The sequence below is a fragment of the Cavia porcellus genome, unplaced genomic scaffold, assembly GCF_034190915.1.
Source record: "Cavia porcellus strain 051 isolate PalLab524CR breed Dunkin Hartley unplaced genomic scaffold, mCavPor4.1 scaffold_31, whole genome shotgun sequence".
In the NCBI taxonomy this organism is placed as follows: domain Eukaryota; kingdom Metazoa; phylum Chordata; class Mammalia; order Rodentia; family Caviidae; genus Cavia; species Cavia porcellus.
Window position 1 is genome coordinate 45,161,360 of NW_026947514.1, and position 25,962 is coordinate 45,187,321.

The 25,962-nt window shown below is 40.2% G+C and overlaps 1 protein-coding gene across 4 annotated transcripts in view; it reads left to right on the plus strand.

The window, feature by feature from the left end:
* Daam1 (dishevelled associated activator of morphogenesis 1) overlaps window positions 1-25,962 on the plus strand; it is a 177,948-nt gene that overhangs the window by 90,753 nt on the left and 61,233 nt on the right. For all 4 annotated transcript variants that reach the window (XM_013155276.3, XM_063241084.1, XM_063241083.1 and 1 more), the window contains one exon: window positions 2,346-2,435. In XM_013155276.3, the coding sequence (XP_013010730.1) occupies window positions 2,346-2,435 (90 nt within the window). The remainder of the gene's footprint in view (window positions 1-2,345; window positions 2,436-25,962) is intronic.

Consider the following 25,962-nt stretch of genomic DNA (forward strand, 5'->3'; position numbering starts at 1 on the left):
ATTATTATCTTTCAAAGCTTGAATTATTTCCCCCCATGCTCTTCGTGATTTGATGGTTTGTGCCGAGAAGGCTGCTGTAATTCTGATGGGTATTCCCTTGTAAGTAGTCTGTTTCTTGTCTCTGACAGCTTTTAATATTCTGTTCTTGTATTGAATTTCTGGAATTTTTATTATTATATGCCTGGGTGTTTCTCTGTTAGGGTTGTAGGTAGCTGGGGTCCTGTATGCTTCATACATCTGAGTATCTTTACCTTTTGCTAAATTAGGAAAATTCTCCTGGATTATTTCTGTGAGTAGCTTTTGTAGTTCACTTGTTTGTGTCCCTACTTCTTCTTTTATGTTCTTAATCCTTAAGTTATGGCTCCTTTTATCATCTTCTTGTCTTTGTATTATTGCTGTTTGTTTCTTTGTTATTTTTAAGAAGTTTTTCATTTCATTCTCCCATATTACAAGTCTGCCCTCCAGTTCAGATAGTCTGTCCTTAGTTTCTTTCAAGCTGTTATGCCAGTCTTGGATAGACTTCTTAATTTCTTGATAGTCCCTTTGAACCTGCTTCACATACTCAATGCTTTCTCTGTTTTCTCCATCAAGCAATTCTCCCCTCTTTTTCTGTTCTTCCATTCCACCATCTGTTTTTTCCTGGGTGGTGCTTAGCATTTCTCTAACTATTCTGCATACTTCTAGCTTCAGGTCGTTGATAATTTCATTCCTGAATTGGTCTATGAGGCTCTCTATATGGTGCTTAATGTATATTGGTGCGGTGTCCACTATTGCCTGTTTCTCAGAATTGGGGGCCGAGGAGCCTTTCTTGTTGCTTCCCTTCCCCATATTATCTGTTCCTTATAAAATGCAAGCTTACATAGGAGGCCAGGCTTCCCTGCCTGTCAGCCACAGCCTGATCAAATTGCGCTGGCTAGTTGTTCCCGCCCACCGCTGCGCACCAGGGAGTTGCGGAGGAGGCAGCCTACGCGGGAGTCAGTCGCTCCTCCGGGCCACCGTCAAGCTCTGGGATCTGGGTTAGGCCAGCCTACTGAGTCCGCCCGCATCGTCACGCAGGCCAGGCACTTTTCACCAATCCCGTCCGAGAGGGGAATGTGTGGCTGGAGTCGCCACCGCGCCCTGCTCTTACAGGACTGCCCGAGTCCAGAAAGTCCTCCGCTGGAGTCAAACTGTGGTAGGGGGTCAGTTTCTCACTCACCTCACCACCAGTCAGTTTTCGTGTACGCCTCCTTGTCCGTCCTGTTTTCGACTCCGTTCGCAGACTCCCGTTCCCAGAGCTTCTACGCGTCTCTCCTTGCCGAGCCGCTTGTGGAGGCAGCCAGCCGCTGGGCGGCGGGAAACCCAAATCGCGGTTTCCAATGGCGAGGGGTTGAGCCTCCACACCGAGCCTTTTCTGTTCCTATTTTAGTGCCAGGATTGTATTCTAAGTTGGTTTCTCTCAGCCCAGTTTGTTCCTGAGTCAGCAGAGCATATCTCTACCGGTTCGTGTCTCCTTAGTCCGCATCATTCCTGGCCTCTGAGCCGAGCCTTTCAGAGAGCCTCCGGTAGTTGCTGTTGTCTGTCCGCCATATTCTCAGTCTCTCATAACTCAACTCTTTAGCTGAGCTGGCATGATGTCCCTGATGCAATAGGTCTGTGACCATAGCCTAGTCTTTGTTTTTCTTGCTTTTCTAAAGGGTTATTTTGGCTCCTGGTTTTGGAGGTTCCAGTTCATGATCTGTTGGCCCCATCTTGGGATCTGGGCATCCTGCCATGACTGCATCATGCCAGGAATGTGTGGCAGAGCACAGCCAGAAAGCAGAAAAAAGAGGCCAGGGCCTCACAATTTGGGGGGTGGGGCCCACGCTGTGGTGGCCTAAAGATCGCTCCCTGGTGCTACCTCCCAGAGGTTGCATCATTCTGGAACCTCATAGTGCCACTTTGGGGAGCAGGCCATTAGCACAAGGACTTTGGGGTCATTCATATCCAAATTCTAGCAGTCGTGCCCCTCCCCATTGTGTCCAGGGACCAGCCCAAGCATGTTTGTGAAGCCATGGCCGTCAACCTTCCTCTTTAACATAGTTAGTTCTATACCTCTGCATCTCAGTAGACCCTATGCAGCAGTAGCTCAGGAGAATTCTACCCAGCTGGGCCCATGCACTCCTTATCTACAGCACTTTCAGGGCCATGCTGTGTTGAACAGCATGCTGGTCTCTTGACAGGAGTAGTCGCATGTACCTTGACACAGCTTTGGTCTTTTTAAATATGTGTTGGGGTTTTTTCTTCTGTCCTTGATGATGCTGCTAACATTCTCTACAGGAATAACATTTATTATATGAAATACTAAATATTTTCTTTCTTTTCAGGATGAACTTGACCTTACAGACAAACACAGGGAAGCCATGTTTGCACTTCCAGCTGAGAAAAAGTGGCAAATATACTGTAGCAAGAAAAAGGTAAGGTATCACTGTGATTATTACTGACTGCACAATTACAGCTTTTGATTCCATGAGTTCTCCCTTTTCACCAATGGAACTCAACTCCTTATCATGTATAAATCAGATTGAAAGTGTCATTTAGCCTTGGTATTATAGGTGGCAAAGTGTTAGCCCCTTGTCTGTTGCTTCCTTGGTCTTTCCGGCTATTACTAGTTTTATGAATGACTGAGAGCTCAAATAACATTGGCTTATAGGAGATAGAGGAGCCCCCAAAACCTCCTGTGACTGCCTTCTATAGCATCTTCACATTTGGGGATTTCAAAGGTGTGACCTTGTCCTCATGGTCACACTAGAGAACCCGAAATGGTTCTCTAGTCATTTCACAATACACATGAAGAACGGAGAAAAGGGAGAGAGGGCACATCCCCTGCTCCACTTCTCAGGAATTGTGTACCTGCACCCTCTCCTGTCACACTGTTAGGAATATACTGTGCCCCACTGTAACAGAATCGATTCTGAGTGATCATTTTCCCCAGGAGATGGGGAGAATGGGCATGGGGCACCGAAGAAACCGAAAGCTCTAACTCCCTAGCATTCGTGCTACATGGCGTTACTGTTCCTTGCACCTTTAGAAAGAAAGTTCACTCTGACATCACCTAACCCCCTGGCAGATCCTTACACCCAGTTTTTTTGTTTGTTTGTTTTTTGGGTTTTTTTTGGACTAATCCTGTTGGTAGCCACCTTTTGCCACTTTTCCCTTGTTTCCAAGAGAGATGCGAAAGCAAATAGGTACACAGGAAAGGCAGACTAGGAGAAGTGCCACCTCTCCACAACAGGCAGCAGACACTTGGATTAACCACTGCAGGCCTAGGAAACAGTGCCAAATGTTAATAACCGGGTATGTTTTTAAGACCCCAGATCAGTCGGCAGAACCTCTGTTCAGTGTCGGTGTGTGCCTTGGTACCTCTGCATGCCCACCCGGCTGTTCCCATGCCTCTGCCCTTGCTCAGCTGCACTTGTCCCCAGGAGCACCTTCCGTTTCTCATTGCAGACACTCCACTGAGCCTGCAACAGGTCTCTCCCACCACCTGTTCTTAGGCTTCTGGCTCTGAGGCAGTGTCAAACTCACTCACCTTTGCACCTCTAGCATCTAGTATTTTGAAACAAATATATGCTGACCGGATTCCAAAATTGTCAGTAGTAGTATACTGAATACTGTCTGAAAAAACTTAAAGCATATTTAATTTAATTTTTCATCTGAGCAGTGGTAACTGATAAAAGTGTGTGTCATATTTGGCTCCAGTGCCCTCCACTAAGAGATGTGTCCAACTGTAATCTTTCAGTATGATCACTGAGCTGTTCTCAGATCAGACTGAAGTCTTAAGGGTCCTTATCTAGTGGCCAGTGGTAAAATGTTTTTGTCCATCAATATGTCATACTCTCCCCTCTTCTCTCAATCTTTTGAACATCTCTCCAACCCGAAACACTTGAACAGACTGTCATGGCCCAAGAAACATATAAGACAATGGGAAGGAATTTTTGAATTAAAATACAATGTGTTTGTTCAGTCCTGACACTAATGGTACTGCCTGGTCTTTGGGATCAAGGAATCTTTCTCTAGGACTGAGAAAGAAAAGTACTCTAAATGCCTATGTATACAGAGGACACTGCCTATTTTGGCTCATTTTAATGCAGATTTTTTCCCTCAAAATGAGGAAATAATATAAAGAAGGAATTGAGAATATACACTAAAGGAAAGGAAGGTACATACAAGTGGGAGCAGCTTGCTAGAAGGGAAGTTTTCTTCTTTCCCAGATTTTATTACACCCTTGACAGCAGTTGAAAGTTAATCATGGAAACTACTGCCCCTTACATTAGAGAAAGCAAACCCTAGAGAAGAGTAATGACCTCAGTGTTGCAGCTGCTGCTCATTTTTCAAGTTCCAGACCAGCTGAATTCCCCCACAAGACTGGTTTCCAGTGTGTATAATGGGGCTGACTTTTTGTAGGTGAATAGCCGTGGATGTGGACAGGAGGCTCTGAATCCCATTCTTCGATGGGTGGTGGATGGGCCCTTCTTCTTGATAGGCCAGATTGCACGGTGTGGGGAAGGTGCTTCTGCTAGCCTCATTCCAGCAGTTTGGATTCCTCCCATGATTCAGCAATGGCACACCTGAGTGGGAAAACCATTTTAACTCTGTAGGGACTCCTATGGGCTTATAGATCTATCTTGCTTTGAAATGAATGGTAGCATTCTTGACTCCAGATTTTCTTGTTTAGAACTTCATACAGTGTTAAAACTATCCATGCCTGTGCTCTGCAGCTGAATTCGTGGTGTACTGAAATAAATCGGGAAATGCATAACGAATACAAAGACCCAAAAACTTAGCTAGGAAGGGGTTTGATGTTTATCTCTGCAGATAACATGGTGCCCTGAGGAACATTCTCAGAGCAGCGCAGCATGATGGCTACCCTTGATATTAAGAGATTATTTTCCTCAGAATATCACTTGTGTAACTTTCTTTGATCGGGCTTATCACCAACAAGCCAAACCATATCCATTTCTCAGGCTGGGGGAAAGCTATACCCGTGGCCTCTTCCAATTTTCCATCTTTTGAGAGGGAACCCAGGGCATTGTGGACATTCTTCCACATAGTGAAGCCGTAGAGTCAGGGTCCTCTGAAGCCAACAGAAACAGACTGTGGGAGCTGGTAAAAGCAGGCTCTCTGTAAAACTGAACAGAAGTTGTGGAAACAAATAAGACATGGGCCTGTGCACAGGGCCAAGCTTTTTCTCAGCCAGCTGCCTCTTTCCCATCTGACAGACTTGGGACCTAGCAGCCGCTAATCAGCTTATCAGCTAGCTGTGTGTTCATTTACAAAACTTTTGTCTAAGTCTCTGGTTGAAAACTTAATCCCAGAGCCAAAACTAAAGCAGCAAAAGTATTTCTGGGCTAAAATTATTGGGAGGAAGTTAATTGGAATTTCGCCTAATTGAGAAATCTGGGGAGAGTCAGAGAGGGACTCTGCAAGCCCAACTCAGTCTGTAAGTCACTGACTGACTGGTCAGCCCTGGGTCTTCACAGACAGCAATCCATTGCTCTCATGAAAGATCCAAAAAAGGTCCTGTTGTTTGGGTCAGGGGTATTTTTGAATAGGAAATGTTTGTGGTTCTTATCTTTAAAGGTAATTCCCTTTTTAGTTCCAATTACAACAAACCCTTTTGTTTAAATGAGGTTTTTCCCAGTCTCCAGCCAGAAACTGCATCTGTTAACAATCTTTTGGATTTTAAACTGAAGCTTTTTAAACAATGAACCATCTGACCACAAAAGGCATCTGGCCATACTGTATTTACTTATTACTAACATGATTTTTAAATCCTGGGAAAAGTCCAGAGTCAGTCTTACGGAGAGGTGAGATAAAGTGTGTGCAATGCATTGTGCCAGCAACAAGCTGATCTGCACAGGAAGATGTTTTCTTTAATTGCTGTTCTTCCCAGGAGGAGCCCGGTATATTAGTCTGTCCTTTAGTGAGTCCTTATAATTACTCAGAAGATGTTTTTACCCTTTTGTGGGCTTCAGAGTTTGCAGAGGAAGCAAAGGGAGGCTGTAGACACTGTCAGCTGTAGTGACGTGTTTGAGGGAAGATCAGGATTTAATGATTGTGCCTAATTTTTCCTCCTTTATTTCTGACCTCTAAAGCCAACTTTTAAGTAAATAATATTACATTCTGCATTTTATATTCTGTGTGTTTTGAGAGCTACTTTGGGGAAGGTGAATTTCCACTCTTGCTGAATGTGTGTTTGATTCTAGCTAAAGTAAATCACTCAAGAATCTTGCCTTTCTTGGCTGTAGTTCAGGTGTTGTGTTTTCTGCAAACTGCTGAGCTGGTGCTGGTTCCAACACCTTTTGAAGAACTTAAGGGAAAGTGGCTGAGAATGAAGCTAGTAGTTTTCACTGATTCTTCTTATTTGGTTTGTATATCCTCACTGAATCAATCCCACACTGCTCCCCATGAGAAGGACTTCTCGCTGCCCCACACATGCTCACAGATAGGAAGGTTGTGTCGTGAGTGGGTATCAGGCTGTGGTTCTTCCACTTCCTTCTGTGTCTGAAGTGTAGGGAGCCAGTAAATTGATCAAAACACAGCTGAAAGAACATATGCTAAAGCAGTAGGATTAAAGATAAAAGGGACCTTCAGTTTCCTCCACAATTGTTAGTAAACCAGCTAGAAAATGAAGAGGTGAGTGGAGACATTAATCCTTGTTCCCAGGATCCCCCTGAGAAGCTGCTGTGATTGCTCTGTGAAGAGCAATAACTGTATTTGACCTGAATATTTTAGAGTGGAGCTAAGTTAGGTATCCTTTTCTTTCTTTTACTGTGTTTGTTTAAACACATGATAGAGTGAGTGAGCATTGATTTGACAGGTGTCTACTCTGCTAGATAGCAAGACACTTTTTTTTCAGTGATGGGAATCAAATCTCAGGTCTCACACATGCTAGGCATGTGCACTGCCCTTGAGCTCCACCCCCGCCCCTGTTTTTCAGCTGCTTATGGAGTACCTGCTCTGGTCTCCTACCACAGGATTGTTGACCTGCAAATGAATTCAGATTGGTGTTTGTGTTCTTAAATGATGAGAGCTTTTAAAAAGTGGCAGAAGCCATCCTGATAGAAATGAAATTCACCTGTCCTCCCTCTACCTTTCTAACGAATGTGTAAGGGATGTCCAGCAGCACCTCCAGACTCTGCAGGCTCAGAACTCTGTGTCTGCCCTTGCATTGAGAGATGAGGCATTGTATGTAATCCCTCATTTAAGCAGTAGGAGATAACAAGCTTTGGGTATCTGGTGTTTCATTCAGCCAAGTGGCGCAGTTGGTCGAGAGCAGGTTGGTACAAGTTGTGTACTGAACATCTTCTCTAAGGAAGACTCTTGGCCAGATTCTGAAGGTGATTAAATAAATAAGTTAGATTTCCTGGACAGGATGGTTCTGGTAGGAGAGGCAATAAAACCAAATGATTGCCAGGCCTTGTCCTAGGGACACAGAAGAAGGTGTGACTGAGGTGAGTGTTCCTTGACACTTTGGCCACCTGCCAGTTCTGCCAATGAGAGTGCTGATGTCACACTTTATCCCAACACCTAGAAACTGGCTCATATCAGTGTTTAAACTATGTTTTCACATGTACTATATTCCTTTCCTTCAGGTCTATGTTTTGTTGTTTCTTTTACCCTTGCTTAAATAGTCTAGACCTTATGATTGTTACTAAACATAGTTTGTAAGATTGTCAGGAAATCTATAAAAGGCTTCATTTGAAAAATCAAGACTCACTATGAGGGAAAACTAAAGTAACTGAGGTTTGTTCAGTGTGGACACAAAAAAGCCAGATGAAAACTCCTCCTACACAGGCTGGTGTTCAGTAGGTGTGTCCCAGCAAGCTGTGTTATTACCAAAACACTACCAGTTTTCACTTGACCCTCCCAATAAAAATCACCCTGCCACCCTGTCCCTTCCCACAAGGGCCCATCCATTTTCCCCATGACTCAAGGACTAGAGGACTGGCTGGTCACTGGTACATCAGGGGTGTGTTAAGTCCTGGTCCCACGCTACATCAGTGGTTTTCACTCATTAATGGCCATACTTTGTTGTGAAGTAAATATTTTGAACATTAAGTATGAGATACTGATTGACCTATAGATAATGTGTGTGCAGAACGTGCAGTATTGCCCTTCTAGAAAGTGACTGGGATGCAGAGGAAGAATCGCATTGAGGGTGTGCTTCACAGTTCTGTCTCTAAAAAGCAGTGAGAATGTGATAAACAGCTTAAAAGAAGATGGTTGCATTATGGTTCACAGCCATAACAGGATCTCACAGCCAGCGAAAAATGTTTCCAAAGAAATTTTAATGACACAGGAAACTGCTCAGTGGATAAGTCAAGATTTTTAAAAAAGAAGAGGTTAAGTTTGCTATGATGTGTATATATAGATAGGTGGATAAACAGCTGTTGGTAGGATCATGGGTGATGTATTTTGATTGTTTTTTCTGCTACACAAATATTTCCCATCTTTATGCAGTGCACTAATCTCCCTCTTACCTTAAAATATCTTCTTGTTGATTGTAAAGATAAAATGGCTATATTTAAAATATACACAGTAGGCTTTAGAGAAGCAAGACCATTAGGAGATATCTGTGTGTGTGTGTGTGTGTGTGTGTGTGTGTGTGTGTGTGTCCCTGTCCTTCCCTCTGTTTCATAAAGCGATTTGCCCGCTAGATGAAGTCACCCTGGATGCTGACTGCATAGTTTCTGCAGGTGCACGGGATGACCAAGTAGGGAAGGAAGATGGTGAGCCGTGGAATGAGCAGGGATGAGCCAGAGCCCGTGAGCATGTCCTGAGAGGTGTGTTACTCTTGCCTCTGACTTACTGGGTGTCAGTGCAAGGTAGCGCCACTGCATGCCATTGGCCAGTGCTCACGGAAGGGCTCTGTAGCACTCCAGCCCCCTCCCCAAGCCACTCTGCCTTTGTACACCACTAGGCTACCTCGCTGCTCTTCAGGTTAGGAGGGAAAATACATAGCCTTTAAAATCTAGCCCATGATGTGCTGTCAGATGGCCCTAGCTTTGTTTTCTTTGTCTAGTTCTAGGGCCCTTTCTCCTCTCTAGCTTAGTTTTCTTTTGTTCCCTCAGAGGATTAAAACAAAGATGATCCAGCAAGCACATTTTATTTATTGTATATAATAAGCTTATTTATTAAAAGAAAAAATAATTTAGACAAATATAATTCTTAAAACTCAGGAATACCAGGTAGATTTGAGTTAAAATTGAAAAGTACAGGTGAACATTCTTTAAAATTATTATAGTGGCAAACTCCAATTAAGTTAAAATTATTATAGGAGCAAACTGCAATGGAGTACTAATGTGTATATGCATGCACATACAGTTTTAAAACCAAAGATAGTGAGAACACATATACATGTATAGGTGCATTTCAGATATTTGAAGTTCACAGTTAAGATAAGTTAGACATCCATAGGTAGGCTCAGTGCTTTATACAGTATATCAAAGCAGTTACAATAAATGAGGTTTTTTTTGTTTTGTTTTGTTTTTTTAAATTGGTACCAGGGATTGAACTCACGACTGCTTGCTTGCAAGGTAGATGCTTCTGTCGCTGAGCTAAATCCCCAGCCCCATACAATAAATGAGAAAAAATTTAATCATTGTAATTTTTGTGCGCATGTTTACCTTTTAACAAAACAAATGAGATATATCAAATATTAGTTACTGATATAGTTTAAGGCCATCCAAAAGGTAATCTGTTGACTAGTTACACAGCTTGGGGCGTATCACTTAACCACTCTAATTCTCTTTCTTTCTCTGAAGAGTGAGATCATTTCACAGCACTATGAAAATTAGGAGATATGCTGCTGTAGTTGCAGGAGAGCTTGGGGCATGCAGGTGTTAGAATCTGTTACACGATGATCATGGCAACTAATAGTTAATAGTGTGATGGACTGAATTTCTCTTATTCACCCATATGCTGACCTGGGATTCATCCTTTCTGTGTTCTTCAGTGGTGATGCCTGGATTTCTTAGAGCAGAGGTGAGAATTTCAGGTGTCCCTTTCTCTTAGTTGATCCACCAGACATTCCAGAGGCAGAGATGGTAATTTAGGAGGCAAGATTGTAGATGAAGCAGGAAGCCAAGAAATCCTTTCTGTTAACACCAGAGGTTGATAAAACCTGCTTGTGGTAAAAGATTGAGGCAATGATGAGCAACTGTTAATCCCTTAGCTCCTAAATGTCCAACTTTCCTCCTTCTCCTTGACCCAGAGCCCTGCTACCTCAGTGCTCCGTTGAGCAGGTCTGGCTGGGAGAAAAGCCCACATGATTGGGTTTGTCCTACAAGCAGCCGTCAATAGGACAAGTCAGAAAAATGGGCATAAGTGTAGGGCAAACCATATTTTAAGCAAAGTTTAAAACTTCCTGCTATGTCTGTTGCCTAGAAAAGTGAAATGTTTGATGACTGTCTTCAGTTTTGAAATAAGAGAATTAGAGTATTTTTAAATGAGAGCATTACTTACTGCCATTGTTTGCAATGGAAGAAAATCTTTTTATAGACTACAGTGTCAGGAGGTTCCATAAAGCAAGCCAGTTTCTGCAAACAAGTAACTTATTAGGTAGAAGTGATACAGATTTACAAGTGCCCTTTTCTGCCATGAAGTATGTTCAGAGTTGCACATGACAATTCAGTGGTGTATTCTAGCCATCTTCTTACTGAAGTTAAGCTAATAAAACATCTTCAGTATTGTAGAGTTGATAAAACATTGTTTCAGCACAATGCAGATACTGCTAATCACCATAGCAGACGTTCTGCATTTTGGTAAATTGGCATTCTCTCAACTTTCTAACCAAGAAAATTAATATAATCTCTGATACACTTTCCCCTCTCATTATGGGATAAACTTTTATTTCTTGATTGTTTAATTTTTGTTGTGAAGGTTTTAAATATACAAAAATATGGAATATCATAAATATTCATATTTAACAAATGCTAAAAATATTTTGCAATATTCACTTCAGATTTAAGAAAAAGAAACAAAGAAAGAAAGGAAAAAACCTTACAGATATAGTCAAAGCCCAAAGTGACCTCTGTTTTGAAGGTAGGGCTTTTTCCTTGCCCACGAATTTATAGCTTCACTTTATTCATTGTTTATTTCTTTTAGCTGCTCCAGGGCATTTCATTTAATGAACATACTGTAGTTTTCTTTTTACCTATATTGGATAATGCTTATTTTCAGTTTTTTGACATTATAACATTGCAATAACCAGTCAAGAATTTCTATAGGATGGACACCTAGACCCATAGTTATTGAGTTGTTTGCGAGGAGTAGTTTCATTCTTAATTGACCTTTAGAGTTATTACAACAATTTGTCCTTGCAGCAGACTTGTTGCCATCCATAGGGGGTTGATCCCAAGGCATGGGAATGAATATTATATGGTTCTGATCAATCTTTATATGTGAGTTTCAATATTTCTGGTACGAGAAGTTATCATAAAAACACTTCAGTTTCATATGTCTAATTGAAATAAAAATTACTGGAATAGAAAGTACTATTAAAAAAATTAAGGTTTAGAAAATGAGAAACATTCCATTAAAATACCCATAAAATTGTACAAATATACAAAATATTACAAGGTTATATAAAATTCACTCAGAATTGTGTGTTTTGGTTTGATTACAAAGGAAACTGCTTGGTGTGTGGTTCAGTCTTCCCTCTAGACCTCTTTGCACACTCAGTTCTAGACCCAGACAAATTGTGTTTCCATCTTTAGAAGTTCTTGACTGATGTATGTGCTGTCATCAAACACAGGAAATCCCTTGCGGCCTTTACCACGTCCTGGTGGGTGACCTAAATGCAGGTGCAGAATCAGTCTGTCTACATAAACATCAAGTGTGCAGTGTCTGACAGCCCTTCAGCCAGAGCTAGCATTTTTATCTTGATCATCTTATAAGCATTTTGGAAGTCGGTCCTCCTTACCTCCTCTAGGTATTCAGAAATTGAGGAGTTTAACTTGCTATCTCTCTCCCATTCCTAAATTCTGAGCTCTTCCAAACATGCAGGCCAATTCCTGAATTTGAAGTTGTCAGTTTAGTTCTGTAAATACTTTGCTGTATTTCTCACAACTTTGTAAAGATAATGAACTTGTGTTTGTTGTGTGGACACTACCTCTGTTTTAGTTCCCTAATGCTTGCATTTCCTCAGTGAGTAACATCCCTTGACTCTGGGCTTGCTTTCTCAGTGACTGGGGGAACACCTGGCTTGGAATGGGTCGACACCCTGTTTATATCACTAATTATCTTTCACACAGCCTTGATACAGAACACATTTGGTTGTGTGAGTCACAGAGGTCAGAGCATATGCTTGTCCCAGAGCTCTCTGTGTTCGCCGCACAGCCCTTACTAACAGGGCCACGAGAGGCCCAATACTCTGAAAACACACACACACACACACACACACACACACACACACACACACACACGCACGCACGCACGCACGCACGCACGCACGCACACACACGCGCGCGCGTGCGCGCGTTCCCAGATTATGACTTGTTACATTCTGGGGTTTTTTTTCATAAGTTGGACTCATTCATAAGTCCGCAGTGAGTCTTATACAGGACACCTGTGACACTTTGCAACTTGACTGTTTGTGAGTTGGAGACAATGGCATGTGAATTATCGTATTTTTGACTAGTAACTCTAGCGTGTTTGATGCTGTTTAGTCCATTTTGCACCTGGTGCATTTTAGAATTTCTCATCTTCTAAAAGTAGGAAGAAGCATTGTGCTTCCAATGTAAGTTAGGATTTGCCACTAATACGTCTAATTTAGGGTTCTCAAAATTCCTTACACTCTGAGAACCTGGTAATTTGTGGCAGTAGGAATGGGTTAGAGGAGAAAGTCTACTGGAGAATCCCACCCTTAAATTATAGTGTCTGAAATTCTCTGTTCTTCTCTAGTACATTGCAGATCAACATTTGACTTGAGCAAACCTAAGTGATATCTTTTCATCTGTCCCCATAGATAAGGGAAGCATTTCGTTTCCTCAATTTCTTCCTCAATGTTTTTTAAGATACTATATTAAAGTAGTATCTTTCAACTGATTCTTTTTTTAATATTTCTTTTGCCCAAAATGCTGTCATAATGTCAGTAGTACATTGTAGACTCAGTGATGTCTTACAATTAGAAATGCATTTATGACTATCCTAGTAGAAAATTAGCTCTGTATTAGGATTTTTTTTTTTTTTTTTTGCAATCATCCTGAGAATGATTTCCTAAGTGGAATATGCTTTTATGTGCTTTTCAAGAGCAAGCTACAAAACATCAAACCCACTTTGCAGCACTTAGAAGGTCTAGTCTGGTAGAAGCAAACCTGGTAGCAGGATATGAGGCAGCAAAGACCATTGATTGATACCACTGGCTGGGTTTCCACACAGTATGCTGGTGTAGTGATGTGTGTTCAGCATGGTCATTTACATACCACCTGGCCCCACTGTTCCTGGGACTGTAGACCTCATGATGGCATGTGGGTAGAGATTTGCTTCTTAATAAATTTGGCTAAAGTAATTTATCTCATATCATTGTATATTGCTGTCATAAGCAAAGTGCCTGCCTTCAGAGAAATGCTGAGTACTATCATTTCTGATAATAATATTTGGAGAATGTTTCTTTTTCTTTGTCATGAATATGAGGGGAAATTGTCATCCAAAATTGATTTCAGATGTTGTAGTTGTACTGATTGAGATTTTTAGGTTTCATTTATATTCCATGCTTTGAAGTCTTTGCCAAAGAAATGATGTGCTAAAATAAATAAATGACTCACAGTTTGGGAAATGAACTATATAAAGTCTCACCTCTTAGTTCTAGGTAAGGATTGTGACTACTTTCTTAGCTATGCTAGCAAATGAAACGCATTTACCTTCCTGAATTCTGTGGATGAATTTTAAGATTTCAGATTTATAAAGTCAGCTGGGACTTGTGTAGGAACAAAGAACGTGTGGAGCAGAGGGGTGACTGGATTGTTTCAAAAGAATCATATTCTGTTCTCTGTTATTGCTGTTCCTTCCCCCAGGGTGAGTGCATCTGTTTAGAGTGTCACTCTTCTTGCTTTTCTGTAGTCTTTGGCTTTGGTCAGAACAGAAATGATAACTGGCTAAGAAGTGGCACAAGCTGGATTTTTCATATATTATCTCATTTTTGGCAATTCAGAATTTTTTGATGATTTTGTCAATGTAAGTAAAGATCATGACATATAAAAAATATCAGTGTAACATTTTGTGCAGGCAAGACAGCGTTTCAAAGCATTATTTCTTAAAGGAGCTGAAGTGTGATTGTTTTGAAATTACAAGATACACTGAGAAACACTGGGGCTCAGTAAAATAGCAGGAGAGCTTTGACTGTTTTTAGAACATGCCAAAAAGAGAGTGGAGAAGAGAGTGAAGTCTATCAGTAGGGATAGTTCTTGTTCTTGGCAGTTATTCTTGCATAGACTTGGAACCTATTGTCAGAAAAAGCTTGTGGTCATCTAAGAACTTTTCAACTCTAAAGTTTGGAAATAGAAGTGCTTCTGTGTCGCATTCTTCGGTCATTCATAAGGAAAGTAGGGAATGCAGTTACTGTTGTATTTCTGTAGTGCTTAGTTCAGGATAGAACTCAGTAAACATTTGCAGATGAATGACAGAATGAGAAGAAGGAAGGCAAATGACTATTCAGAGTCAATTCATACCATGAGTATGAACATAATAAAAAGAGGGATTCGGTTCCTATCCTGTCCTTGAGATGCCCCATACTCACCAGTATAGTAATGATAGTGCTGTGGACTCAGGTCATTTATGCAAGTGTTTAAATTTTAACCACTACCGTGTCCTTGGGGTTTTTTGTAGACTGCAGGTCATTCTTATAGGACATCTGCTCTAGGCCAAACTAGGAACAGTAGTCAGGTACAGTCTTCTTTCTAGCCAGAGCATCTGAACTCATGGAGCTTATGCTGTGTTTCATAACTAGAGTCTTTGTAGTACCAGAGATACATGACCAGCAAGTTCCTAGGAGAGAGTAGAAGATCAAGTGGTCCCTTCCAAAGAAGGCCGAATGAAATGGTCATGAGCCCAATGCCCTTAAGTTAGCAATTCTGATGCACAGGTGAAAACCTGCCATGCAGCCTAGAAAGGGAAGTGGAGACAAAATTGAGGTAAAATTGTGAGATGGGGGAATGTTGCAGAGGAAGAGCTTCGGACACATCTGTGCATTTAATAGTTTAAGTGTGATGATTCTAGAGCATAGTGTCACTTCTTTATTACACCTGTATGGATTGAGTATTCTTCAGCTGGGAAATATTGGGCATGCACTTCTTATTCTGCTAAACTGTAGTTATAGTAAAGTGTGTGTGTGGGTATTTAATATCCTGTCTATACTTGCTGCAGAGTTGCCTTTTGTTATTTTTGAGCTGTTTCACAAATCTGTAAATAGCTATTTTTAAAAAGTGCCAGACTGAAAGCACTTCAAATGATTCTTATCTATTGAAATGCAAATTGCATCTGATGTAATGGGTTATTACCTTTTTTTTTTTTTTTTGGTACTGGGGATTGAACTCATGACCTTGTGCTTATCAGGCAGGCCACTGGGCTAATCCCTGGTCCAGTTACTACCTTGATCTGTTTGCAAATTTATTTCAACATTCATAATGCATATGTGTCTATTCTTTGACTTCTCTTTTTAACATCTTTGCAACATCTTATCAGTTCCCTTAGTTATTAATGAGTTCATGTCATACTTTTACCTTTTAGAAGATTCTGTATCAGTATAGAATGTTAAATGTAAAAAATTGATTTATTATAAATGATCTGAGGTCTTTAAGAATATTTTATTCTAGAAAATATGATAGGCCAGCAGGAGGTTCTCAGTGGGAGAATACAACATTTTGTGTAGACTCAACAGGCTTTATATCTGCATGGATCAGAGAAAGGGAGAAGGCAGTTGTATAGGTCAGAAGAGGCATCAGACTTCACCTGTATGAAACGGAGAAATCTGGGTGGTGTGTAACAGATGAGTAGAGAGGAGAGGAACAGAGAGAGTACAAAGTGCAATCTGGAGGTGAGAAAAACAATACTCTGAAGAGGTTTAAACTTCCCACAAAGGTTCAGAACATATGTTATGCTTACTCCTATTCACCTATGTTCAATTCTGCTAAAGATTTTTGTGTTAAGAGTTAAAGCATCCTCTATCTTGTAATAACCTGATGTTACTACCTGTTTATAGCTAGCTTTGTTAAAATATGGATACTTAATAAAATAAGGAAAAGTCTTTATTTCCACTGCATTTGGCATGCATCTTTTTTTTTTTTTTTTTTCTGACTCCTAAATAGTATTGTCATGGACTGATTGATTATTAGTTGAGGAAAAGCTGTTCCCCCTCCTTGTGGAGATTTTGGTGAGAACTCTTCCAGTCTAAGTAGAGACTGCCCAACGTGGTAGATCAGTGATACAAATGTGAAAAGAGCTCTCATTGGAATTAAATATGTTCATTGGAGTTATTTTTACAAATAGTAGACATAAAATTCTGATGAACTTGTGGAAAATTGGAGCTGTATGAATTGAGGAAGATAAAGTGGTGCTATGTAGCCAATGGAAGAGAAGTTCGCTTGGTAAAATAGAGGATTTTTGTAGAACATAATCACTTGTTTCAAATGGTGTAAATGTTTGCTGGATTGCTGTTCCCAGGGTAGATTAGACTTATTCTGTACCGTTCCCAAGGACAAAACTAACGCCTGCAAGTGCTGTAAGTTACAAGGAGACATCTCTCATGTCGGTATGAGGCAGACTTCCTGATGGTACATGATAATGCTGCTTCCAAAAGATCATGGATTTCTCTGGAAGCCTTCTAGAGAGGAACCACCTCGCGAGTCTCCCCAGGAGGAGAGACTCAGACTGGGGTGTCTCTAGGATTAACGACCAGCCATATAATTAATTCTGTGACAACTTTCCTTTAAAAATGTGCAGATACTTTATAGCATTAGGACAAATGAGGAAGGAAGCTTACTTTTTCTTCTGCCATCCCAAGTGGTGAATATGAAAGTCATTGTTTTTGCCAGTCACCCTGGTGTCTTTCCAGATAAGTGACTGACATTCTGAGGCTTAGGAGGAGGTGGATTTCCTGGCAGATGAAGAAGCTGCTGTTCTGTAATCTTTCTTTGTGTGGGCCCAACCGGATTTTGGCAACAGATGCACTCGATATATAATTGTGGTGGTGCCAAAAAATATAACCAGGACTGGCAGTCCCTATGACCACATGAGCATCCTGAAATGTGACAGCAGGGGAGTTATTTTCTGAACCTAACTGCCTGCCTTTAGCAAGCTGCAGATGTAGAACATAGTTCCAGCCTACTGTTAGGGGTAGAAAGAGGGAGGAAGACAGTCTCAGATCCCCAGGTTTGTGGCCTCTAATCTTTCTCTTCTAAATGCAAGAAGAACAAGATAGAATTGAGAGCAGATGTCAGGATTTAAAGGACCTAATGCTGCTATGCTGTTTTTCAAGGAACAGTGAGCTTGGCAGAAAGGTAGACTCTGCAGACTTGCAGGTTACTGCTTCTCTGGAAAATACTGAAATTACTGGGCAAATTCCAAATATCTTCTGAGCTGGTCCTGATTTATAGCTGGAATTGTTTGAGGTAGAGTGGCTTCAAGGAGAGGGAAAAGCATGGAAAGTATTGGCAACCATATTAGGAGTTTGATGTGCTCCACCCCGTTGAGAGCCAAGCTCAGGCTAGCACCAGGATCAGCGGACTGCTGCCAGTGACTGCCTCTGGTCAGTCACTTGTTCTTTTGCATAAACTGTTGCTGAAACATGGCAGCATCATCCACAGCATACTTCACACCACACAAGCACAGAGTTGCATGGTTGTGTTAGACTGTGTGGGCAGAAAAGCCCAAAATGCTGCTTGTCTGGCCCAGCAGAGAGAATTTACTGACCCCTTGTGCACCAGGTCTTTCCACACTTCATCATGGCATTTTTTGAAAAGATGTTTACACTATTTTTGAGCTAGAGGGGAAAGTGAGCAGAAGTCATTGGCATGGCCTCCTGTGCAATTTTTCCCATTGTCCTCTCATCTGCCTTTCCCTTGTGCACAGACCTCCCCTCACGTTGGCACCTGTTTGCTATCATTCACTTGAATTTTTTTAGGTTCCGCATACCAGTGATTGATGCCCACTTAATGAACCATTTTGACCTGTCTGCTGTTTTCTACTTTGTTTTCTGCAAAAACTCTGAGTGAATTTACTTAACAACTATTGTCTTCATTACTGTATGGCATTAGGCCCATGAAATCCAGAATCATAATGACAATTTAGAAGGTGACTTTTTACAAGAGATAGAATTTCTTGATCCTGTAACAGTTAATATGAGTTTTCTAATAACATTTTCTTTGCACATTTTCATTAGCTATCAATTGACTTCCCCTGTAATGGAAATCACTGAGTCCTACTGAAATAGTATCCTTTCTTTTTTCTTTGTAAAGAGAATAAAACCAATCAAAACAATGAAACAGAATAAAGCCAATCAAAACAAAACAATGAGCGATATGGGACTTCAAAACAAGATAATAGAAAATCAACAATGGCTATCATAATGCCATAATGTTGTCTTCAAAATAGCTGTCCATACATAAGACATAATAAAATCAAACCAACAAAGCAATGAAAATGGTGTGGACTTCAAGACAAGGTAATAGGAAATTAAGAGTGGATACCACTTTCCCTTTTTAGACATTTCTTCCCCTTTCACTTTCACAATATCTATTGTACATTTTGGATCCACTAACTTCAGGTCTTTTTTTCTATGTAATTTTAAAGGGAATAAAACAAATTAAAATAGTGACAAGACAATAGAAAATCTACAGTAGTTACTGTATTACATATTGTCATCTAAATAGTTGCTCAGTCTTAGGCTTGCAAAGTCAACCAAACAATATAGTTGCTCAGAATCAGCTGATAACTGGAAGGGCGGTGGCGGGGGGACAGCGATGGGATATTCTCCTCTTCCCCAGCCTGGACGACAGCCAGCTCACAGGCAGGACCTCAGCTTCCTTCCTTGTTCTCTCCAGCCAATGCTCCCAAATGGCTCACAGGTGGGGTTTAGTTTCCTTCCTTGTTCTTCCCATCCGTGCTCTGAATGGCTCACAGGTGAGGGCTTAGCTTCCATTTGGCTTTCCCCAATCTGTACTCCGAATGGTTCACTGACAGGGATTTAGCTTCCATCTTGGCTCCATAAAACCCTTTCTGTAGTTGACATACATTTGATGAAACCTTAGTATGTCATGTCTATTTTTGACATGACAGTAGTAGTATGTATTGATCATTAGTTGATTCAGACAGTGAAAGAGTGTGTCTTTCTTTCCTGACAAATATTATCTAAGAATCTCGTAGATGTGTAAGAGCACACATACAGATTTATGGCTTCAGTTGAACAAGTAAATGTTGCTCCAACTTGTGATTCGTGGCCTGGAGAATAGCTGCAGAACATGTCCTTCACAATTGATTGACCTTTTGCACAGCCTGTTCTGGGCCTCACTAAGAGCATTTTAAATGGAAGGAAAGCTCTACAGTGTTTCTATGTTACTAATTTGGAAAATGATCCTATTAAGAAAGGGTCCTGTGGTGATTTCTAAAGAAGTTTTCTAGTGACTCAGTATTTTTAAAAAACTTAAATTTTGTAACTGTCCTTTGAGTGCTACTTATGTCAGTCAAGAACTTTAGCTCCTACCAAAGAAAAAGTTTCTTGCACAAATTTCCATGTATGTAATTTAGAAAATTTTAGCATCCTTTAGGTACATTAATTTTGCCCCAAATAATAGGGTTTCTTTGTCTATGTAAATATTGGCATTAAAATGTGCATTAGAAATAGAAACTCTAGTGAGCAACTGATTATTAACACAGAAATTATTTGCTGTGGGAGGTGAAGGACAGTCCAGAACTAAAAGAGAGAAACATCCCATATTGTAGCCTGGTTATATTTTATATTATACAGAACAACAGAAAAAGCAAAGATCTTAACCTAACAAAATGCATAATTCTACTTTAATGTGAAAATAGTGCAAGTTCTTGTTAAGATAAAAATTTGAAATGTAACAAAAAAATTGGAAAATGTAAAGTCTGTTATAAGAGATGTTTCTACTGCTGTGCAGAGGTAGCCATTAAGTTTTGTTGTATATTTCTAGAAACATTTGTACACAGAGTGTATGTTTTCTTTCCTACCAATAGGAAATAATATCCTGTAGTCCTTTCCTCTTATATATCCAGTCATTTAAAAATGTTGTTATGTAATCTTTATTCTTTGTTACTTCTATATAGTAAATGATTCAACCATTTTCCTCTCCATACAATTTGTTTCCTTGTACATCACTTGCTAATTCAAATAGTGCTACACTGAAAAAAATTTTGTGATATTTCTGTGTAATTGTAAGCATGTAATTATAGGCTATGTTTCTGAAAGCAGTTTTACAGAGTCAAAGGCTATCTACATTTTTAGTTTAAACACTTATTGCCAAACTTTGCTTCTAAACTAGCTGCTCCAATTTTTATAGTCTCAGTAAGAAGTACTGAGTAACTAACTGTAACTAGAGACTCAAGCCAGTATCATCATCATTGCGCTTGAAAATTAACTGTTAGCCTCTTTATTAAAGACTATGTGTACCTACCGTTACAGTGCTTTCCATATTTGTTTGCTCTTTTTTTTTTTTTTTTTTTTTAAACTTTTTATCGGTACTAGGGATCGAACTCACGACTGCCTGCTTGCAAGGCAGGTGCTTATGCTGCTGAGCTAAATCCCCAGCCCCGTGCTTTCCATATTTGAATTAACTTTCTAGAGTCTCACAATGACCTTGGAAGGGAAACACCTGTTTTAGAGGTAAAGAAATTAAACTGAGTCACAAAGAGATTACTTAACTTGCCAGCCTTAAAAAGTGACAAGCTCAGAAGTGACCAGTTACCCTGGTGTGTGTTGACAGCAAGAGAAATAAATAGTCCAATTGAAGGTCAAAGAGAGAGATGACAGTTAAGCAAGAAACAGAAGTCCAGCTGTGGTGTTCACTGTGGACAGACTGAAAACTGAGAATCAATACGAAATGTGTGCTTACGGTAAAAGTGATGCTGGGAAAAACAAATGCACTGTTGTGTATTTTCAAGGAGGCGGAAGGCCTCTCGGGTGCTCTGATTAGCTGCTAGCCAGAGAGCTAGGATGAAACGTGCTCTTTAGAAATGAAGTAAGGTCAAAAGATTAGTTTTTTCTTTATCTTTTAGAGTTTTCTTTATTTGTTTGTTTGTTTTTTTGATACTAGGGATTGAACTCACAACCTTGCACTTGCCAGGCAGGTGACTGAGCTAACCCTTCAGTCCCTTCTTTATCTTTTAAATGTTAGACTTTTTAAAGTGTTCTTGTAGATCCCGCTACTGTCCAGATTCACTTTTCTGGTGAACTGACCTCCCCAAATTTGAGATAATGGAAGAAGAAGTTGAAACAGTAGTTACAGTTACCATATACTACAGGATAAGAGCACAAACAAAGTATCAAGGGTCACTTCTATCTCACCTTGTCCATGAATACTCTCATCTGTTAACCTCCTAAGGAGGCAGAACTGGATTAGAAAACTTAGAGAATAAAGAAGGTTGGGATCCTACCGTTATGTTAACAAACCAAGCAACTTGAAAATGAACAGTTTTTTAAAACTATGAGCCACTGAACAACATAAATTTTTAAAATTGCTAATCTTAGAAATTGAGAAATCCAACTAAGTGCAGGTCACCTTGTATTTCCTGTTAAAGCTGTCTACTGGAGTCATGTAGAATCTTAGGGATTACAAGGGCTTTAGGCACATTCTAGTTTCACCTTCTAATTTTGGAGAGAAAAAAACATGGCGCCAGAGATATTCAGGTTTACTCAAAAATGTCAATTGTGTAGATCAGAAAGTAGTCTCTGAAATACCATCTTCAGATGGCCTATTTCTACTGTACTCTATCTAAAAATTTGATGATTATAAATTGTGTTAAAAACAAAAAAATTAGAGGATATTTTAAGAACGTTTTGTTCTAATTGTCCAATAAACCTCCTGAAGAGAGGCCTACAAACTCAGCTATTTTACATTTTAATATGAATTATCCATACGAGGTAGACTGAAAAGAGCATTTAATGTGAATGCTAGACTTTGTATTCACATAGGACAGCTTTCTAAGTATCACTAACTGTTGCCAATAATCTGTTTTAAAACTGTAGGATGAAGCCAGTATTTTTGCTTAGAGAAAGTTCTAATGGAATGAGTGAAGGAGGTAGCTAAAAACAGATTGAGATAAGGGATTTAAGGAGGTGTTTGTAGTTCTAGTATCCAGAACTGCTTGATGTTAATAGCTCATTTTCAAGGGTTCTGAGAAATTCCCATGAAGGTAATCTTTAGACAGTTAGGTGTATAGCAGGAAGAAACAAGTTAGAGAAAGTGTTCTGCTATTGACATGCAAATGTATAAAAATATAGGGCATTGATAAAGGAACAAAGGAGTTCAAACTTAGAAGTAACCTGGGATAGGATATCAGACCTTAGAATTGCAAGGTGTGATCAAAAAATACAGTAAAGATTTAAAATTGAATTACAGTGAGACACATTGCTATCAGTCCCCCTCAAAATACTTCTCACTTCAGACACACTTACTCTGTCATCTTGCCACTTTCTGAAGAAGTTCTGAAAGTTACCTTTCATGAGTGTCTTCAGTTATACTGTGATGGCTGCTTTAATGTTTTGAATTGATTCAAACATTACCTTTTACAGTCATTTTGACAGTAAGAACCAGAAGTTGAATCAACATTTCTGATGAAAACGTGGATGAAGACACATCCTAGTGGCCTTATGAGCTTGCCTTTCATTTGGGTGCCACTTGGCAGCAACACTCGCTGTTTTTTGGTGTTTTTTGGTGTTTTTTTTTTTTTTTTTTTTTTTTTATCACATCCTGTAAAGATGTGAAAGAAGACTTCCAGAACTGCTTCAGAAAGTGACAAGAGTGGTGGGATGAATGTGCTTGAAATGAAAAGAGCAATTTTGAGGCAGTGAAAAACTATATAACATTTGCTGCAATAAATTTTTCAAAATAATTTTAAACCATTACCATACATTTTAATCATACCTTGTATATTCAGAATTGCTGAATATAATAAAAATAGCAGTAGAGATTTAGGGAAAGGTGGTCACTAGCCATGTTTGCATTCTCCTCTCATGAAGTGGTTAAGAATGAAAGCCAACTTCACAGTTATGTATGTTGCTTGTGACTCATCTGAGCTCTAAGCTTAGTAGAAAGGTTGCCTTGAATCTTTCCCACTGTCTCTGAATTCCCAACAGTGTTACCTTCATCAGTGACCTATGCTTCCTTGTCTCTTGTTTCTTCTTCGGTAAAACTGATGAAAAAACAATACCTTCCTCAAATTGCAGACTCAAGGAAGAATAGGATACATACATAGTGTCTGGCACAAAATGAGCTATGGAATCGCTGGGTATTCATTTGGCTTCTGTTACAACTAATACATTTATACAATTTTGTATATTTTCTCACTTGTTTTTCTAGGACAAATAAAATTGACATAGATACACAAAGAATAATCCATGTTAGAGGCTCGTACAGGATTTGAGTGTCCTCAGGAAGATTGTATGTCTTAAGACAGTGTCTATATAGTGGCATATCGCATTATCCAGTCTTTTTGGAGACCCACATATCCTTCTCCCCATTAAGAGCAGCTTAATCATCTCTTTCTGGTCTGTGCCTCTGCAAAACTTCAGACTCTTAACAACTTCATGAAATAGGAGAGTTCTTCACATACAAGTGTCACATGGCTACCAAAATACACATCTGTATAGAAGGACCAGGACTATACTTGGGGAGCTGGTGATGAGTTACCAGGTGGAGGTTCTGAACCCTACCACCCCATAGATTGGTGACACTTAGTATACTACAAGATGCTTTCACATACTGCAGTGTGTTTGATTTTCTCAGTACTGCAGCATGTGAAATAAAAAAGTTTTCATCTCTTTATTTTGACTATAGTATCTGGATCTACTCTTAATCTGTTTGCATTATTAAAACATTTCCAAAGTATAAGGTTTATTCTCTCTGCACTAGTCTTCAGTTTCTAAAATGGTCTGTTCTGTAACCACGACTGTTAAGTTTACAACAGACAGACTCTTGTGGGACCTTTGACGTGGGATTTGATTTTGCTTGTTTTGGAAATTTGCACTAATTTGAAGACAATAGAAAGATCTGGCACCTTCTATTTCATTCTATAGGTTCAGATACCACTGAATATCACTGTGGATTTTGGCTTGCTAAATATCTTTGTAACAGTGGGATTTTGCTAATTTTAATGCTCCTTTTCAAGAGGAAAGCAGAGCTCGATATTTGTACTACCACTGCAGCTATTTTATTAACATGTTAAATTATAATCAAGGGCTGTTCTAAAAGCTCATCAGACTTCCTGACATCCTTTTTAAACGGTAGAAGTATAATTCAGCCAAATTTCGAAGCCACTGCTATCGTGCCTGTCCCCATCCTCTGTAGTCCCCTCTCCCGGGACAGTCACACAGTGGCCTGAGCTGAACCATCAGCCACTGTTGGCCTATGAGGTATGATAAGCAGTGGCTGCTTTCCCCTTGTTGTGACTTCCTCAAAAATAGTTTTGAAATTAATTTTGTTTTATCCTGGCCTGGAGAGATTTGTAGACCAGTGTGGAAAGATTTACTTGAAGAAAGTGTGGGGTTTTTGTTTTTTTCTCGGTAAAGTGTAGGATTAAAATGTAAAACCCTGGCTTCAGGTTGTTCTCCAAGGCCTGGGGTTCTGACCCCAGTCTGTGGAACTGTACAAAATGCAATGCTAGGACAGGTAGTAACTGCCCCACCATCAAGAGCCATGTGAGCAGATTGTACACGTTTTTCCACCAGGGAGCAGGGATATCTGTTGGTCTAAGGCACCCTTGAGAATATCTGAAGTTTTTCTTTCCAGGCCCATTTGATCACACACAAACCTAAAGCCACACAGGTGTGCAGAAATCCTAACCACTGCACCGTTTTGGGTGGTCTCTCCTCAGTGCAGCAGAGCCCACAGCCAAGTGATGTGATTGCACTCTGCAGAACCACGGTTGGGGGTATGGCCGTAGGTCCTCCTTGTTTCTAGATGGGAGACTGACTGGCATAGTTTTGGAATAGGTCTTTGAATCTCTTAGGCTTCAGTTCTTTTCAGCTCAGGCACACTGTTATTTTTTTTTTTTTTTCCTTTTTCCTTTTTATCAGTACTGGGGATCGAACTCACGACTCCCTGCTTGCAAGGCAGGCGCTTATGCCGCTGAGCTAAATCCCCAGCCCCACACACTGTATTTTCTACCCACACTCCTGGACTGTTACAGCCAGAGGGCTGGGGCTGGGACTTGTATATGTTCCTTGTGTTATCTGCCATGCCATGCCACGCCACGTATTATTCTGCTTCCTTATCTGAAACAGTAACCTAATGTTGGCTGCATCAAATGAAACTCTACTTCAAAATTTTTACCTGTGCAAGAGTCTGAATAAGCTAACTGAAAAAGTCTGTTTAACAACTGGCTGTGTCCTTTGTTCAGTTTTGGAGCCAGTTTCCTTCTTCCACGAATTCCACCCAGATGGAGCACGTCAGTACTATCCTCAGTGTGGCGTAGGACCTGGCCGTCATTGTGCCCTACTTAGTATTACTGTATCCCTAAAAGAAAACAACTTTATACCATAGCGTGATTAAGTTCTCATTTAAATTTTCTCCACGGTTCAGAAGATGTCCCCTTTTTCTACCATTGGAGACTTCAGAAATCTGAAAATTGGTTTGAGAGGACCATCCTAGTCAGGTAGAAGAACCGGCGATTTAAAACCAGTGTTTCAAAATAGATGCATTCTACTTAGTGTCTTCCCATGGTTTGCATGGCTGTCATCTGGATGCTCTGGAGGTCGGGTGCTAC